At 31.8% G+C, this 18045-nt stretch overlaps 1 protein-coding gene across 3 annotated transcripts in view; it reads right to left on the bottom strand.

Annotated features, from left to right (window-relative positions):
* Positions 1 to 308: 308 nt before the first annotated feature.
* Prkacb (protein kinase cAMP-activated catalytic subunit beta) overlaps positions 309 to 18045 on the bottom strand; it is a 109632-nt gene continuing 91895 nt past the window's right edge. For all 3 annotated transcript variants that reach the window (XM_026406143.2, XM_077791168.1, XM_026406142.2), the window contains exons 7-10: positions 17771 to 17866; positions 14509 to 14631; positions 7919 to 8083; positions 309 to 3630 (exon numbers count right to left, since the gene is read on the bottom strand). In XM_026406143.2, coding sequence (XP_026261928.2) covers positions 3505 to 3630; positions 7919 to 8083; positions 14509 to 14631; positions 17771 to 17866 — 510 coding nt within the window. In that variant the 3' untranslated portion in view covers positions 309 to 3504. The remainder of the gene's footprint in view (positions 3631 to 7918; positions 8084 to 14508; positions 14632 to 17770; positions 17867 to 18045) is intronic.

The following is an 18045-nucleotide window of genomic DNA, read 5'->3' as shown; positions in this document are numbered from 1 at the left end:
TTATTTATTTTTGTGTGCTGCTGAGGATCGTACCCAGCGTCTCCCACATGCTAGGTAAGCTCTCTACCAGTGAGCCACCACCCAGCCCAGAGTCTAGCAATTTCTAGCAAATATCTAGTTTGAATAGATTGGTGGATATTCCTCCTCCTAATGCTCTGCTCTCACTACAAAGTATCAATCCCAATATGAGATGATATAGGAATTTTTGGGCATTTGTAATAGCAGCAGAACATAAATCAGAAGATAAGGGTATCTAATAGAATACAAGACTCAACAGTTTTATCCTTTGAAGATACTTTAATTTTGCAGTTATTGATTAATTAAAAAACACGGTTGTTTTCAGCATTTCCTAGCTATGGTAGTGACAGGAAATTCCATTCTAAACAAAGAAGTAATTAATGAAGTAACAATACACTTTTACATTTTACATTGATAGCTTACAGTTTACAAGGTGCTTTCACACACATTATTTCATTTGATTCTTACACAAGCAGAAAAAACAATTAGTGGGAAAGAAAAATGATTTTTTCCAGGCCTAAAATGAATATTTCCAGGCCAGTGGGCAGTCAGTACAAGAACATACCAAGAACAAGACAGCGATACCCAAAAGCCACAGTATTTTTTTTTTTTTTGGTAGGTTGACAGTTTGATAGCAACTGTGTATTTAGCATCAGTGAATGAGTAAGGAATCAGGACATACACAAGGTTCTCAAGATATTCAAATAATTGTAAGAACACTGTCAGAGATAAGAAGAAAGATGCCCAAAAGTACATCACATGACTGAGACTTATTTGAAAGCATGATATCCCTTCAAAATATCAGAAAACAAGAGATAGAGAGAGGAGAGAGAAGGGAAGAGAAGAGAAGAGAAGAGAAGAGAAGAGAAGAGAAGAGAAGAGAAGAGAAGAGGGAAAATCTTGTCATAACACAGGAAAGTTAGAAGGGACCTCAGAAAATGCCTAATCTAATCCTTCTATTCTACAGGTAGGAGAATGGAAGCCAGGGTCATTCTGATAGTTTTCTGGCTTTAAACTCGGATGTCTTGACCTTCACTCTAGGACTCCTTCCCATACAATGCTATCTCAATTATTTATTGGGCAAAAACATAACTGTTTCACATAATGTAATTTGAGATTATTACTATTTTTTGCCACTTTTTAAAATTCAAGTTTTTAATCTTGTTCTTGGCTATACTGTGGCTGAAACTGAGAACTTCATATACTTTAAAAATATTTTAATTTAGTGTACTTGATTGATCAGAAATAGACTCCCATGACATTTGACAGTTTGCTCATATTTTTCAAATAGTAAAATGGAATGGCAGAATAGCCCTCAGAAACCAATGTACACCTAGGGGTCGTCTACTTGGGTAGATTCTATAGTTGGACACTAGTAATTTCATAGAAAAAAATATTTTTTGAATTTATAGAAATTTTTCGATTACTGAAAACTAAATTGTAATAATCAAAGCATCATCCCCATGATTTATTGAAATAATTTTACAATAATATACAACAAAGCTACCATAGAATTTGTAGCATATATATATAGAATGCAATGACCAGCATGTTCTTGGTTCTAAATGAAATACAAAAAAAATTAATTAAAATATTTTATACAAATGATGTTTTAAATCTATTAACATGATGATATATCTTTGTTACATAAAACTTGCTATGGCAAAGTGTTTCAAATTTTACTTGCACATTTAAATATAGGTGAACCAACTGAAATCAGCATCAGCCTTATGTGACATTACCATGCAGAAACACTTGACACTGAAAGGACATACAGATTGGTGGACAGAACATTTCAGACAGTATTATTCACTGTCTTCAAAGGTTTTATAAGGGGCAGTATAGATGAGATGTGGTGTCAGTGACCTACTTGCACCAATAAAGAAGCAAATAGAACAGTAATATACAAGAAGATCAGTTGCACTATAAACAGTTCATCTTTATGCACATAAATTGATCATTAAAAAAATGAACAAAGTTTAAGCGATTTTGGTGTATTGTTTTAAGATAGGTCACTGAGACACAGAGATAAAAACCAGATAGGGAAAATTAAAAGGAAAGAAGAAATATAGTAAAAAAAAAAATTGAGTTAAGCCATGGATTCTCAACAAACACTGAACTAAATGTGCAAAAGTGCTTTAAATTTCCATATGACAGCAACATTAAGTCAGTTGGCAAAAAGTATAAAAAATAACTAAACTCAAATACTTAAATTGTATCTGCATGATCATATAATCTCTTTACCAAGAGAAAAGGTTAGAAATTACAACATCTAAAAATATCACACCCCAAAATTAAAATACAAATGTGGCAATTTTATGAATTTTGTCCCCTTTCCTCATTGCTGAGGCATGGGATGAAAGCAGAAGTTGCAACAGTGCCCCTACCTTAGGCTTAAAAATACAGTACACCAGAACAATAAGCAGATAACAATTTCTTTTGTTCTTAATATAAAGCAAAACAAAGAAAAAAAACCTCACTTAAATAGGAATATATATTGTTTTCAAGAATTAAGCCATTTGTTTGACTTAGCAAAGTATTCATCCAAACCAATACTTTTTTAGTTTGCTTCTTTTCCTTTAAAAGGTTTATAGTGAAGACTGAAAATTTAAATTTGCCACCTGTATTAATCACATTCTGTTAAAATACTGGCTTCAACCCTTATGGGAAAGTTAAGGTTTAGAAACCTTAGAACTCTTCTCTAATACCTACAGAACTGTTGGTATCAAGTAAGAAAGTCTGGGCCATGATCCATCTCTTTTATTTTTTTCTTGCGGAATGAGACACATCTGTCATGCTATACAGACTGTCATTTAATTTCTTAAGGAGAGAAAGTGAAGGGAAAAAGAACCTCGGGTTTTAGGAAGTTCTATAGGAATCCGGGAATCTAAATTGCTCTGTCAAGCTATTCTAAATTCATTGCCAGAATAATGAATTCCAAGAAATTTTTGTCTCAATTTGTGTAATCTCCTTTGGTGATAAGGCATTCAATCCTCAAAAAAGTTAGGAGTTTTGGCAAAACTGAGTCTAAGTTACTAAAAGTAAAAATAATTATTAAAAAGTTTGTCTTGAAGCCACTGACCAATAAAATATTGGCAAAATCCACTAAAAGCAACACTTATCCTTTCTTCCAAATATCACATGACCATAACACTGCCCATCTAAGATACCACCAAAATAAAATGGAGCACTGTTTACAGAAAAACTAAGGAAAAGGAAGAAATGGATGTAGGAGGGGGAGAAAGACAACCCAAAAAGTAGGGAAGTGGTCTCTACTGTGTCATGGCACAGACAATGCTTGCTTAGTGGTGCCTTATTACAGAGGTGGATGCAGAGAGCACACAGGGGTGATGGCAATAAAGACCTCACTCAGTCGCTGGAATGAAGGAATAGGTAACTGCTTCAACAAGGACGGTCTCAGCTCCACCTTATATCTCAACAGAGCGTAAAGATTGAGTGTAAGCTCTGGCGGTTTCCTGTTCCTCTCTAAAATTCACTAAATTCCTTTCCACATTTTTCTGTTATAGAGACACGGATATCTTCTTCTTCATAGTCGTCAAAGTTGCTGGTATCTCCAGAGCCTCTAAACTTTGGTATGAATGGAGCTTCAACCTATAAATGAGAAATAGAGAGGGGGGGGGAGGAAGAGGGAGGGAGGGAGGGAGGGAGGGAGGGAGGGAGGGAGAGAGAGAGAGAGAGAGAGAGAGAGAGAGAGAGAGAGAGAGAACGAACATGGAAAAACAAATTCCTGAGAATTTTCAAACACTAAGGAAAATAAATTCCCATTATTACTACATGCTGCCATCCTTAAGTCCCTCAAATAAAATCCATTAGAGGAAAAAACAAATAGTAGGTGAGCCAATAATCTCAACATTTTCACCCAAGGAATAGTGCAGGTCAACAGAATACTTAAGACATTTCTAGGATAATTAACTGCTAGCATCCAAATGCTGGCTCCTAAGATTAAGATTACAGAACTCTACTTTTTTTTTTTTTTAAATCAGTTTCTTAGTTCCAAAATCTTTATTTTTTCTTTCCTCTATTTTAAAAACTCCTTTCTCCTGAGGTTAACAAATAAATCATGGACCTACTTTTAATCTCCTTTCCTTTTTAGTTCCCAAATTAATTTTGTGTAAAATATCTAGCCATCAAAACTTTCTGGTAAGTTGGAAAGAAATATAGCATTTTTAGAATTATAGAATTGTCAAATTTTTATACATTTTCTTCTTTGACCCAGTTTTAGATATGGTATTTTATGAAGATTACATAGGGTATTGAATATGCGTGAGGAAAAGATTTTAAGAGCTGAAAAATAATATTGCAATTCACATTTACATACATGACTATACTAATATAAGATATACACAGGCATTTTAAAAGAATGAGGAAAAAATAAGTTGGAATGGAAATCCTATTATTATCTCTTCACTTGCCACATGGTTATCTTGCATGCCTTGCTTTGGGACTGCTGTCATACACTAGAGAAGAATGAGCTAAGCAGACAGTTGCCTCATTTTTAGCTAGACAGCAATTAGAATCAAACCTGTGGGCAACAAACCATCTCTAGAGAATGAATATACAATTTGAGTTGTCTAAGCCACTTCTGTTTTTCTTTCTGATATATATATCAAAAAATTTCATCATATATACATATATATATCAAGAATTAGATTTCTGATATATGTATCAGAAAAATTATATATACATATATAAAATCATCAAAAATTAAATACACAATATGGATAGATTTGTAAATGTTTCTGAATAATAGCAGACATTTTTACTTAATATAAACACAAAAATGATTAAAATACATCATGAATCTTCAAAGTACTAATAAAATTGATAAACCACAAACATCTAAAAATATACCTAAATATAGCATTAATTAACAATAAGTTTAACAATAAAGATAACAAAGAGTAATAAGTATTAATGAATGTAGTTATTTTAGAGGAAAATATAAATTTCTAAATCTTATGTAAGAAGACTCAGGATATTTTTTTGTTAAAATTTATAAGGAATAAGATAATTCTGTGTTCCTGAATTGTCTGAATTAAAAAACATGGAAAATAACCAAACTCATTTTATGACTCCTGCCTAATCTCAACTTCAAAAAAGCAAAAAATACAGATCAATAAAACCTATGATTATGGAAATAAAAATCCTAAATCAAACAGTTTTACAAACTGTTTTCAGATGAATATTAAAATAATAAAAATACCCCATGATTAAATGGTGTTCAAGGATGTGAAGATAGAACAATGATAATTCATCATACTAATATATCAAAGAAAATATTTGAAGAATAAAGGTTATTTCCTTAATCTGATATAGAATATCAGTCTTAGCAAAATAGTTGGTTTCAGATTTGTTAGTAAAAGATGAAAGGAATTTCCATTCAAAGTAGGAATAACAGAAGAAAGCACAATAGTCTATTGCTTTAACATATTGATCTAGATATTTTAGCATATATAATAAAACAAAATGGAAATAAGAGATATAAATATTGAAAAAGAAAAGGCAAAATGATACCCCTGCTCCTCCATGAATATTAACAAAAATTCAAAGGAATTATGGAAAAGCCTACGTGAATCCATAACAGATTTAGTAAGGTGATTAATGATAGTATATAAACATAGAAACCATATGCTTCCCTCATATGCTACTATAATGGGAAAGCAAACTTTCACAATATCAACAAAAATATAAATTTGGGGAATAATTTTAAGACATAAATAAATACGAACTGTTTGAGGGAGGAGAATATCAGAAAAATAATAGTAACTGCAGAAGTATAGTATGTTTATTATGGTAAATTCTCAAGATTAAGGTTTTTATTAATATGCAACTTTAACACTAACTGAAATCCCTAAATAAAACATAAATCTTTACAAAGACCAATAAAACAGACAATTAACTGGCAAATCTAATTTTAAAAAAATGAAAGGGAAATATGAGGTAAGTATGATTTTCTAGGAAATATTATATTTCTTTATATTTACAAATATTTACTAATACATTAAGAGAATGGGAAATTTGGAAGAGGAATAGAAAAACTAGATCTTTTAATATTAAAGCACATTATTAAAGTTACATAAAATGGTGTAGAATACAAGAATCGACAAAAAGAACTTGAATACTGAGGGGACAGTTTGGATAATTATTATACAATAATAAAAAGTTAGATTTCAAAAAGCATTAGGAGAACATACAGGTTAAATAACACACTAAGAGTGGAACAGACTATTTAAGAATGATTGTATAATCTTGAATGGAACTGTGTAGTAAGTAGCAATTTTGATATAAAGGACTGGAGTAGAGGGGAAAGTTCAGGGTTGGAAGGAAAGCTCAGGGAGGAAGTAGATCTTAGGTGGTCACTGAAGTCATGGAATGGACTGCAGTGATGGAGAATAGGGAAAAAAATGTGAAAAACATATGAAAAATGTTAAGAGGTCCTATCTGGATGGTGAGGATTTTGATGATTTAAAATTCATTTACTTAATAAATTTCCTGATTGTAAATATATGAAACAAACATGGAGCCTGGACTAATGTATCTCATCTTTCCTTCTATGCAACTCTTCCCTTTGTAGTTAGTCTCTGACTTTAAAAAATTTTTTAAACTTTTTTCTAATTAGTTATACATGATAGTAGAATGAATTTTGATACATCATACATAAATGGAGTATAACTTCTTATTCTGTATTCTCTATCTTAATCCAAAATTTTAAGAATGATAAAACTGATGCTTTATAATTCATTCAAGATCATTAAAATGGGTGGTTGATTTGGCATTTAGATATCTATCTAACCCCAGAATTCAAGTTCTTTCTTTGCTGCCTTTCTTTTTTTAAAAAAATTTTTAGTTGTATATGGACATGATGACTTGACTTTATTTATTTTTATGTGGTGCTAAGGATTGAACCCAGTGCCTCACACATGCTAGGCAAGCGCTCTACCACTGAGCTACAGCCCCAGCCCCTCTTTGCTGCCTTTTGAGACAGTTTGCCTCCCCTCTCAAAGCATAAAAGTTACATAAAAGTTCATGAAGATATGAAATATCTATGAAGATCTTATAAAACAATTCATTGTTCAGTGCTTTGGAGCTTCACCTTAATTCATGTTAAAAGGACTTTAAAAAGGGGTAATGTGATACTGGAATTGGGAATCTAAAGAACTTGGAATCAAATACAGGCATTATTTAGCAGCTGTAAGATTATGTTTAAGTTAACCTATCTGAGCTGATTTCCTTACTAGTAAAATGGGGAAAATACCACTGCCTGTTTCACAGGATTATTTCAAAGACTAAAATGAGAAGTTACAAAGAGTTGCTTTAAAACTATGAAAATACAAAATGTTGTGTTTTTTTTTTTGAGATCTAAAATGTTTTTAATCACTATAGAGTTTATTCTTGACTACATAACACACCTATTGGAGATAATGATATTAACAGCTAAGTTTCATGAACTAGATGGTTTTGGGCCCTCTCTCCTGAGATATGGAGGCTTTGTTGCCCTAATGCTTTTTTTGCTTTGTGTATTTTCTATTTGTTGCATTTAAATTCTTTTGTTCCTCTGATTTTATAATCTTTTCAAAAAATCATGAATTAGAAAAACTGTGCTTTTAATATTTAATTAGAGCATTAAATATTTCCCCCTAAGGAAATCCATTCATGTGGCTGCACAATATTATAGAAGATGGCAAATCTCTAAAACATGACAAATTTTGGTTTTATGAAAAATACGATGAAAAAATTCAGCAGGATGAAAATACTATTCATGAAATTATTTTTAACTTGTCACTTAAGAAGGAAAGGGGGAGATAAAAGTAATTCATCATAGTAAAATCTTTTCTTAAATTTCTCAATTTATTATATTAAAAAGAAAGTAGAATCTTACCTTCCTCTGGTAAATAGCAATCCAATCTGTTGTGGCAAACCACTTGTGAGTTTTTATATCACTCACACCGTTTTTTAAATTTCCAAATCGCTTTGTCAGATCCACCTGGAGCAGGTTCCTTAGAAGGTCCTTGAGATCAGAACTGAAGTGGGATGGGAATCGAACCTGCACAAATACAGTATGTGGGAAAACACACATTCCAATATTCATGTTTTGATTTCATAAATTTTTTGTTAAGGTGACAGGTATACAAAAAAATTTAGCGATGATCTTCAAAGACCTTTTAACTACACACTACAGTCCCTGTAGTAGTCTTGAAGAATGATTTAGGTTAATAAACTAAAACACTGTTCTCTTCTGGTCTTATTTTAGTTATGGGCTGAGTGTAGACCAGTCTCCAGAAACTAAATGTGCATACATACAAACTTTTCCAACAATATCAGAAACCTCACCCATCTTCAAGAGATCCTCTTGTATTTCACATTACAAACCTCTGTCTCAGAGATGTACAATATAAACAGAACAAGCTGAATATGGAAAAAAATCAGTATGTACATTTTCAAAGATCTATCAAAAAGTAAGTCTATGTGTACAACCAGAGAAATAAAAAATTGTGCTCAATTTGTGTGCTATGAATCAAAACACATTCTGCTGTCATGTATAACAAATTAGAATAAGTAAATAAACCCATACTGCCTTTCACAACACAGAAAACTATTTTTCATTTATTAGTAGTTGATTTTTAGGCATAGTTCTGCTATTATGCTGCAGTACAAAAGTGAATGGAAGAGCTGGGGTTGTGGCTCAGTGGTAGAGTGCTTACTTAGCACATGTGAGGCACTGGGTTCTATCCTCAGCACCACATAAAAATAAATAAATAAAATAAAGGTATATTGTCATCTACAACTAAAAAAAAAATTTAAAAAGTGAATCGAATAAACTCGGAGACAAACATGGTAAAAAATGAAGATTTCTGGGGCTGAGGTGTGATTATTGTGTCTACATTATAGAGTGAGTGAAGCTACTGAGAACTACAATGATTAAATAATTTGCCCAGGATTATAGAGCTAATAAGTGGTAGAGCTGTAATTCCAAACAAGTACTATGACTCCAGAGTATAGACTTCTAGTTATTCTCTATTGCTTCCATGATTCAAAAACCTGAAAATAGTCACTATCAGAAACCTTCTAAAATACTGAATTTTTCATCTTAATATATTTTTCTGCATTTCTCCTCATTTATCCTAGTTGGAGTAATAAGTAGAGAATAAGCAATAGTAAAAGGCACACTATTTACTGTAAAAATAATATGATATTTTTCCAGTGGTTATATTAGCTTAGGCTTTTCTTGTGGTATATCTAAACTTTATTGCAATTCCAAAGAAAAAAAGCATATTTGAAGTAGATCTGTCTTTGCTTAGAATAGAATTTACATGAATTATTCAATCATAATGTGCCAGTTAGCCCCTTCATGATGTTCAGAATTGCAGACAGTAATGTACTATACATAAATTATGTTCTAAATTCAGGTCATGTGCAATGCAATGCATTAAGAATATAAGTATCTTTATTAAGTTCTTCTTTATTTTGTAATGCAGATAAAATCATGGTCTGAAAAGTGCGTGCGTGTGTGTGTGTTTGTGTGTGTGTGTGTGTGTGTGTGTGTGTGTATGTGTTTGCTTCATCTTCAGAACAAGGATTCTCAAATGGGGAATGGTGGTGGCTTGTGATGGCTGATATCAGCTTCACTTGGGAACATTTCAAAAAATAAATTCAATTATCTTCACCACCAAAAAAATTCTACCAAGCTGTTTCTTTTTTAGATTCCCTCCCCCAGTCCTAGGAGACAGGTCTTGCTATGTTGCCCAGGCTAGCCTCAGACTCCTGGGCGATTCTCCTGCCTCAGGTCTCTAGCAGCTGGAATTACAGGTGTGCACCACTCCATGCAGCCAAGCTATTTCTTTATTAGAAAGAATTCCTGGGTGCCAATCTCAACTCTAGTTACATACATGCAGGACAAACCCTTTAACCTTTTGAGTTTCAATTTCCTCATCTATAAAATAATGAGATTATATTTTCATCTGGTTGGTATAAAAAGAAATTATGAAACTATCTTGCATTATAATCACTAATATCTTATAGGCAGTAATTCAATACATTTTTTTTTTTAGGTTTTCAACCTTCCCATTAGAACTGTTTTAATGATCTGAAGTTGAATTTTTGAACATGGAAACAAGTCTATAATCGATGTTTATGTTTCCAGGTTACACAAGGACAGTTTTGTTAGGAAAGTTATCTGGAATATGTAGGAAGTTTCTCTCATCTTTCTGGCTCATCTTCCACCTATTTATTTATTGAATGAACACTTCCACCTTTTCTTAAAGTCTTAAATTTGACAGAATAAGGAGAAAATGGATGACTATAACCTTGTTTTATAAGATTGTGAACATAGCTGATATCTTAAACTACTTTATCAAATTACATTACACAATATGTTAAACTATGAAGCTCATTCTGAATTGAGCAAATTTAATATTTGTTCTGCTTTCAGCACCAATTATAGAGTCATGTACATTTCAGTGTTAGGAATGACTATTATTTTCTACAAATATAAGATGAAGTTACTTCCAAAAAACAAATCAGTTCATGTTGTTATGGTATTCATGACTTAAATTCACTAACTGGTTTTACTGACTTTTTTTTTCTTTAGAATCAAATCAAATCAAATTTGTCTATAATTACATAAATTATAAAGTTGATCTTTGGCTGATAGAAGGGAAAGATCTTCCTGACATTCTGCAATTATTGGCAGGGGAAAGGACTGTTTAGTAATGTTATCTTTAATGCATTGGGATAAAATTGGCTTAAATGCTTCAAAAGGATTTGCACACAGCTAACAAGCAATAACCAATAACCTATTAGCTTCTGTTCACAAGCATGTTGGAAAAAATTTTAAGAAATTACTTCCCTAAACTAGGTACAGTAAGTTCTAAACCATCAGCAGTCCCCGTAAAGGATTTATTTAACAAAAATGATCATATATATCAGTCAATTTTTCTAAAGACAGAACAGCTTTTCACATAGAAGGCTTTCTATAGACATGTTGCTAAGCATCACACTGCCTAATAGAACCCACAGCAACTTTAATCAGCCAGGATTCTATAAATAAAACGTGCCAAGACACTGAAAATATTTATAATATTGGTACTGTGCCTGTATGCTCTCTAATTTGTTCCCTTACCTACGCATGAACAGCAGAAGATATAACAAATCTAGATGGCTGCAGAGAGCTACTACCCACCTGATCCTCACTCCCAGTGAGTCAGTGTTGCAATCATTTGCTCCTTGGACTACCAGAATAAAGGGCTGTCTCAAAGTATTAAGGAGAATTTTAAATGACCACAGCAAATTGTTAAAAAAATAGTCCTTTATGCAAATATTAGAACTGCTTTTGCATTTTATGAAGATGACTTCTGAGTACTTTTATGTCTCTAACTATAGCCATAGCTAAACAGAAAATGGCATCTAAATTTCCCCAAAATGTATTAATGATGGCATCTTAGAAAAAGTGTAGTTGTATATGTGCATGTGTATGCGATTTAGAAAATAGAACGTGCACAGACAAGTTAATGTAGAGGACTGATTTGCCATCCTTAGAGAGGACTGCTTGCAAGTTGACAGTTGGCAGGTATTTGGGAACTTGAATGGCACTCGTTTCTTAGATTGGATGAAAATATCTCTTAATGACAAGAGTAGCTCACTGTGTCTAGTCTATTTGTATAAAGAATATGGTCTATGCTAAACATCTATTTTCATTCTGGGATTCTGAAAGTTTGGTGTATGTTAGGTAGAGAATGCATATAAGACCAGCTCTCCAAAAAAACATGACACTTGAGTCTCATGAGCTTTGCTGGTACCTAACATTTCATGTGTTTCACAATTTGTTGCTAGAAGAGTCATGTGCATCTCTTGTGGCTCACCTGGGGAGGACTTTTGAAAGCTGGTGACTACTTTCTCTGGACTTTGTCTGGACTATCTTTAAAATGCTTTGCTGATTTTGCTTTGTATCTTACCACTGTAATAAGTCTTAACTGTGACTACCAACATAGGCTGAGTTCTGTGAGTTCTACCAGTTAATCACCAAACCTGGACTTTGGAAACTCTGACACAGAGGAAAATTACCATATGGCTACTAATCAATTACCTTTTAGTATATATTAAACTAAACCAACTCTTGATCATTCAGTATATATTAATGTTTATACTGTGTATAGTGTCTCCTTGTGCATTCATGGTGCTCATTACAAGGAACAATATTTATATTAATATTTACATTATATATAATGAAGCTAAGAAATTTTTTTAATTGTATAGGTCACAGATTCTACAATTATGGTTTCCATAACAGCTCTCACTTGATTACTTTATTTGCAAGTATCATTTTTGAACAAGATATTAACTTTTGTATTTCCATGGGTAATGCAGCCAGATAGAGTTGTTGTGGAAACCACAACTGATTCATGTCATAGGGTGGATGGCACTGAGGCATGAAATTTAAAGATTATACAGAAACTCAGCATATATCTCTAGGACAAGGCATAGTGAGAAAAGAATTATAAATCTTTTCTGTTAACTATGCATTTCTAAACCTGAACCTTAATATTGCATGACTAATTTGACATTTAAATACCACCTCCTCTGTTTTTTTAAACACAAAATATGTGTAGGAGAGAACCTAACAAGCTGATTGATCATCTTTCTGTGCATTTAAAATTACCAGCTTGAGTTAAAATATTGTAACAGAGAAAGAACTTAATAATCTAACATTCAAATATAAGTGTTTTATCAATTCAATTAATCATTTTATTTTACATTTGATAAGTCATGTATACTTATAATTATTTTAGCATGGTTTCAGAGTAGAAAATATAATCAATAATATGTTGCACTAAATAATATTCTTTTAAAATCAGAAAAAGCAGTTCTGAATAAAAAATACTCTTACATGATACTGCACATCATTAAAACCATTAAAAATGTAAATGCAAATAGAGACTCCACAAATATGAAATGAAAATTGGATTTTTTAATGATTTGAACATTAAAACATTTAAAAACTAGTTTCCAATTTGGCTTTTAGTTACTATCTGGAGAGGTAACAATAGCTTTGCAAGGTGGGTACAGTGTAGTTTGGGTATTAGAACAGTTTTACTGGGAAAAAGTGAATATGGTCTGTGTTTCACATAATACAGATGCCAGAGATCACTTAATGGCACTATTCTACCTCCATGAATAAAGGGAGCAAAGGATAGAATCAAACATACACAATACAGGGAGATAATCTGGAACCTTTAGTTAAAAATAAAAGTACACCAAACACCCTGTCATATTTCTAAATAAATAAAGGGAAAATATTCATATCATGATATGGTAAGTTTTTATACTGTTAGTCTTCTAAAAGACTAGAATTTAAACTGTTATAATTTATTTATTTAATTAGTTTTAATTTTATTTATTCTTTTTTTGTGGTCCTGGGGATTGAACTCAGGAGTACTCTAGCACTGAACTACAATGCCAGCCCTTTGTAATTTATTTTGAGATAGGGTTTGGCTAAGTTGCTGAGGCTGGCTTCAAATTTCCAATCCTTCTGCCTCAGCCTCACAAGTTGCCACGACACCTGCTTTAACTATTATTATTTTAGAACATATGCAGAAGATTGGATATAAAATATTAAAGTTGATATGAAATAAAAACCTTTTCATAAATAGCTAAAAAACTTATACCTCAAAGTAGAACAGTTGTCAAACTGAGGCCATTTCACATTTATAAAAATACACTTATTTTAATGAAAACAATTTTTCTAAGTAAATGTCATTTTAGTTATAATAACATCCTTTTCAAAGAATCTGATATCTTTATTAAGTCAAGTAAAAAAAAAGGAATATAGTAAGGATTCAATTAAATGATTAAGATTCAATAATTTGAAAATATTAGTATATTTTCTATATTCTTAGACTTTGTATTAATAAAATTCTCTTCTCATTTGTATTTTAATATATTTTAGTTCTCTCATATGACCTTTGGCCCTTATTCTCCCTTAAATTTAAAAATTTACTGCTCAAATTCTTAAATAAATAAATCACTAACTTCCCTGTTACTTTTTCTCAGCATTTTTATTTTGTTAATATCAAAATTTCTTTTATTATGACTTATATCCTACAAGAGAAAAACAATTATATACAAAGATAAAAGATCTGAAGCTTAGAAATCTACAAATGTGACAAGAACAGCAGTGATAATTATTTAATGTAATTTCTCCATTCTGTCTTGCTGTATTGCCTTTATCATTGTAAATCTTTCAATACCTAACTCAGTTTATTTATTTGTAAGAGGCATTTTTCTGTTTGCACAGTTAGGGTATAAATTAGGGTATAAGTTCTTCAGTAGTTCCCTTATTTATAAATACTGACATAACATAAAATGTAGTAAAATACATCCCAATTTAGGATGAAAACAAATATGGTTCTATTTTTAAACCTTAAAATTCATATTTAGAAATAATGAATAAAAATAACAAAATGTTTTACTTACTTTCCCAGAAACAATCTTTTCATAAATCTGAATTGGTTGATCTGCGAAGAATGGTGGGTAGCCAGCAGCCATTTCATAGATTAGCACTCCCAATGCCCACCAATCCACTGCCTTATTGTATCCCTGGGGTAAACCAACACCAATGTCAATGATCACTTAATTTGCTCAGAGGAAAATGAAATCACAGGTAAATTCAAAATGACCTGGAAGCTATGAAACATTTTGTAAGCAGTTGCTAAACAGCTATTCTGGATAGAATTTTTAAAAAGAACAAAATTTATCAGGTCAAATTTAAGTTAAACAAAAGGGAGAATTTCCAGATATTGGAATAAGATTTAGGAAGGATTATTAAATCATCTTCCTAGAATCATTAAGAATATTATTGACAATGAAATGTTTCCTGTTTCACTGGAATAATTTAGTTGCTCAATAGTAGAAAGGGAGTCAGACCAAAATCCCTCCAAAGCCCATTCTAGGTCCACAATTGTATGAATTGGGTTTTGACCTAGACAGTTCCAAACTTCTGAAACAAAATAGGCGTACTAAAGTGGTAAATAGTGAAGTTGATTGAAAAGTATAATACATTCTTGGAGTTAGGAGGGTTAATATTCTATGGATAATCATATCTATTTCACAGTATCTCATGAATGCTAAAAGTTTAGTGTGAAATTCAATTAATACTAATATTTAAGTATATTTTACTTTTGTAATTGTCTATTGTTTTGCTTCTCATCTCTAAAAGGTATAAAGAGAAGAAAACTAGTTAAACTAGTTCACGAGGGTTGTTTTTTTGTTGTTTGGTACTGGGGATTTCACCCATGGGCACTTAACCACTAAGCCACATCCCCAGCCCCTTTTTTTTCTCCTGCCTCAGCGCCCCCCCCCCCCCCCCCCCGCACCTGAGGCACTGGGATTACAGGCATATGCCACCAAGCCCAGCTGGTTTTGTGAGTAATATATCAAAATAAAGGGAATAATATGGATAAAAAGTGCTTTAGAAATCAAATATACAATTCAAAAATTTGTTTAATTAGGTTTGGCTTTTTTATATTAAGCTTATTAAAATTAAGATCTATAAGTATTTATAAGAAAACAAATATTAATAACATGTTTATACTAACATGTTTACATCAAGGTTTTTTTTACATCAAAGTTTTTGAATAAACTTTGTTCTGTGTCAGTTGGCACAATAGTATGGGAATAAAAAACCACCACCACTTGATCATGGACAGAAATAAGCTGAGTTCTTCTCAGACTTTTTATTCTGCCTTTTAATATACCCTCTAATTGCTATCATTCCTCACCATACTCCACCCTTTTTAAAAATATTAGCTTTATAAATAATTTAGTTTTCAAATTATTAGCTAAAATATGGTGTCATAATACAGCAGGTTTTTTTTTTCTTTTTTCCTGATTCTATGTGTTTTTTAAAAGGAGGGAGTGACATAATGGGAACAGCACTTAATTTTGCTGATGGAAATGGGCATCACCGTTGCTCAACTCTCTAATTTATATGCTTTCATTTTTTTCTGTTTACAAGTAAATAGGCCAGGTACAAGAACAGCCTCCGCATAGAGAATTAAAACAAATCAATAAGAAACTCACTAAATTGCAATAGATAATAGGCAAAGGACACGAACTAATAATTTATACACACACCCAAAGAAATACCAAATGGTTATTAAGCATTTGAAAGAAATCTGACAATCAAAGACATGAGAATTAAAACAATGACATATTAGTTATTGCCTATTAAATTAGTAAATTTTAAAAAAATGAGAATACCAGTGTTGGAAAGGGTGTGGTAGAATAGGTACTCTCAAAAGACTACTGGTAGGAGTATAAACTGGTACAACCTTTTGGAAAGCAATTTGATAATATGTATCAAGAGCCTTAAAAATGTTCATACCCTTTGACCCAGTAATTCCACTTCTGGGAATCTATCCTAAGGAAATAATGTGAAATACAGAAAAAGCTTTATGCACAAAGATGTTTATCACAATTGTATATAATAGCAAAAAACAAACACAACAACAACAACAACAAAAAACCCAAATGAACAACAACAAAAACTTCTGAAAACAACAATTAAAAAAAAAATCTAAATATTCAATAGAAGAATGGCTAAATACTTTATGGTACATTTGCATACAAGCATTAACACCACAAAGACAAAAAAAAAAAAAAGAATGAGGTTTGCATGCTTGTTAACATGCAAGTGAAAAAAGCTAGCCACAAAACTATACATTCACTATGATCTCAACTAGGATATCATGCATAAAAAAAAATGTCAAAAGGCTGCCTCTGGGTGGTGGGATTGTAGGTTTTAGGATTGTTTCTTTATATTTTTCTCCATTTCCAAGTTTTCTGCAATAAGCGTCTATTACTTTTATAACATATACACACTTGTACAGTTTTGGTGCTTATTTTGTGGTTACATTATTTGCTGAGTGCATTTTATAAAGAAGAAATGTGTTAATAGCATGATATTTAGATTATAAAAGACTAAAAAGTTATATGTGATTTAAATTATGAAAGATAATAGAAGAAAAGCTAAAAGAAAATTTTTACTTTAACATTCCATAGGTTAACCAAATTTCAGTTAGTTAGTTTGTGACACAATAAGGCCCATGTCTGGTTTCTTTCACTTTCCTTGCTCCTATTTATGGTCAGTTTTTGTTAATTTCTCTCTTCTAGCTTTCTCCATCAAGGAACAGTGAGGAAAAGAAAAGAGAAGTTAAACATTCTTTTAAATATGGTTGTAGTTTCTCCTCCCACATTTCACTGTTTGAAAAGTAGGACTGCTTTCAATAGATAAACTATTCAATTGCTGTAACATCACTATTAAGCTAAAATTAAAAATATTTTTACATATTCCTTTCATTAAATTGATAAATTTGAAACAAAGGAAGAATTGACAACTGTATATTTCACCACTAGATTTGCCTCTTGGCAAGGCTTACTGGTTTTCCTGTTACTGGGAATAATTATGAAAAGACTGTATTTGGCTTCAAATATGGAGCTAGAGGTTAGATTTTTTCCACTCTATTTCTCTAATATCCATAGTCAAAATTGATATAATTTAGGGGATTAATGCTAACTCTAAATAGTTATTCCTGAGTAATCATGCACAAATAGATTTAAATTCATAACTTAGATCAAATAAAAAATGTAAAATTAGACCCATAATTGTTTACACAAAAATCCACAGTGATGCATGCCTCATGTTGCTTCTTCTTACAAACTAACATTATAAATATACCTTGCTGAGGATTATTTCTGGAGCCAAATACTCTGGAGTACCACATAATGTCCAAGTTCTGCCTTTAACTCTTTTGGCAAACCCAAAGTCTGTGACCTATAAGAGAGAAAAAAAATGCTTGTTAAAATTTATCACTTCATGATAAATGTTATTTATGGTACCCAAATTGAAAGTTAAAAATTCAGGGTATGATGTGGCAGTGGACACCTGTAATATCAGTGACTCAGGAGGAAGGAGAATCATGAGTTCAAGACCAGCCTCAGAAACTTAGGGAG

The sequence above is a fragment of the Urocitellus parryii genome, chromosome 11 (genome assembly GCF_045843805.1).
Source record: "Urocitellus parryii isolate mUroPar1 chromosome 11, mUroPar1.hap1, whole genome shotgun sequence".
Lineage (NCBI taxonomy): Eukaryota > Metazoa > Chordata > Mammalia > Rodentia > Sciuridae > Urocitellus > Urocitellus parryii.
This window is presented reverse-complemented; position numbering and strand designations above follow the sequence as displayed.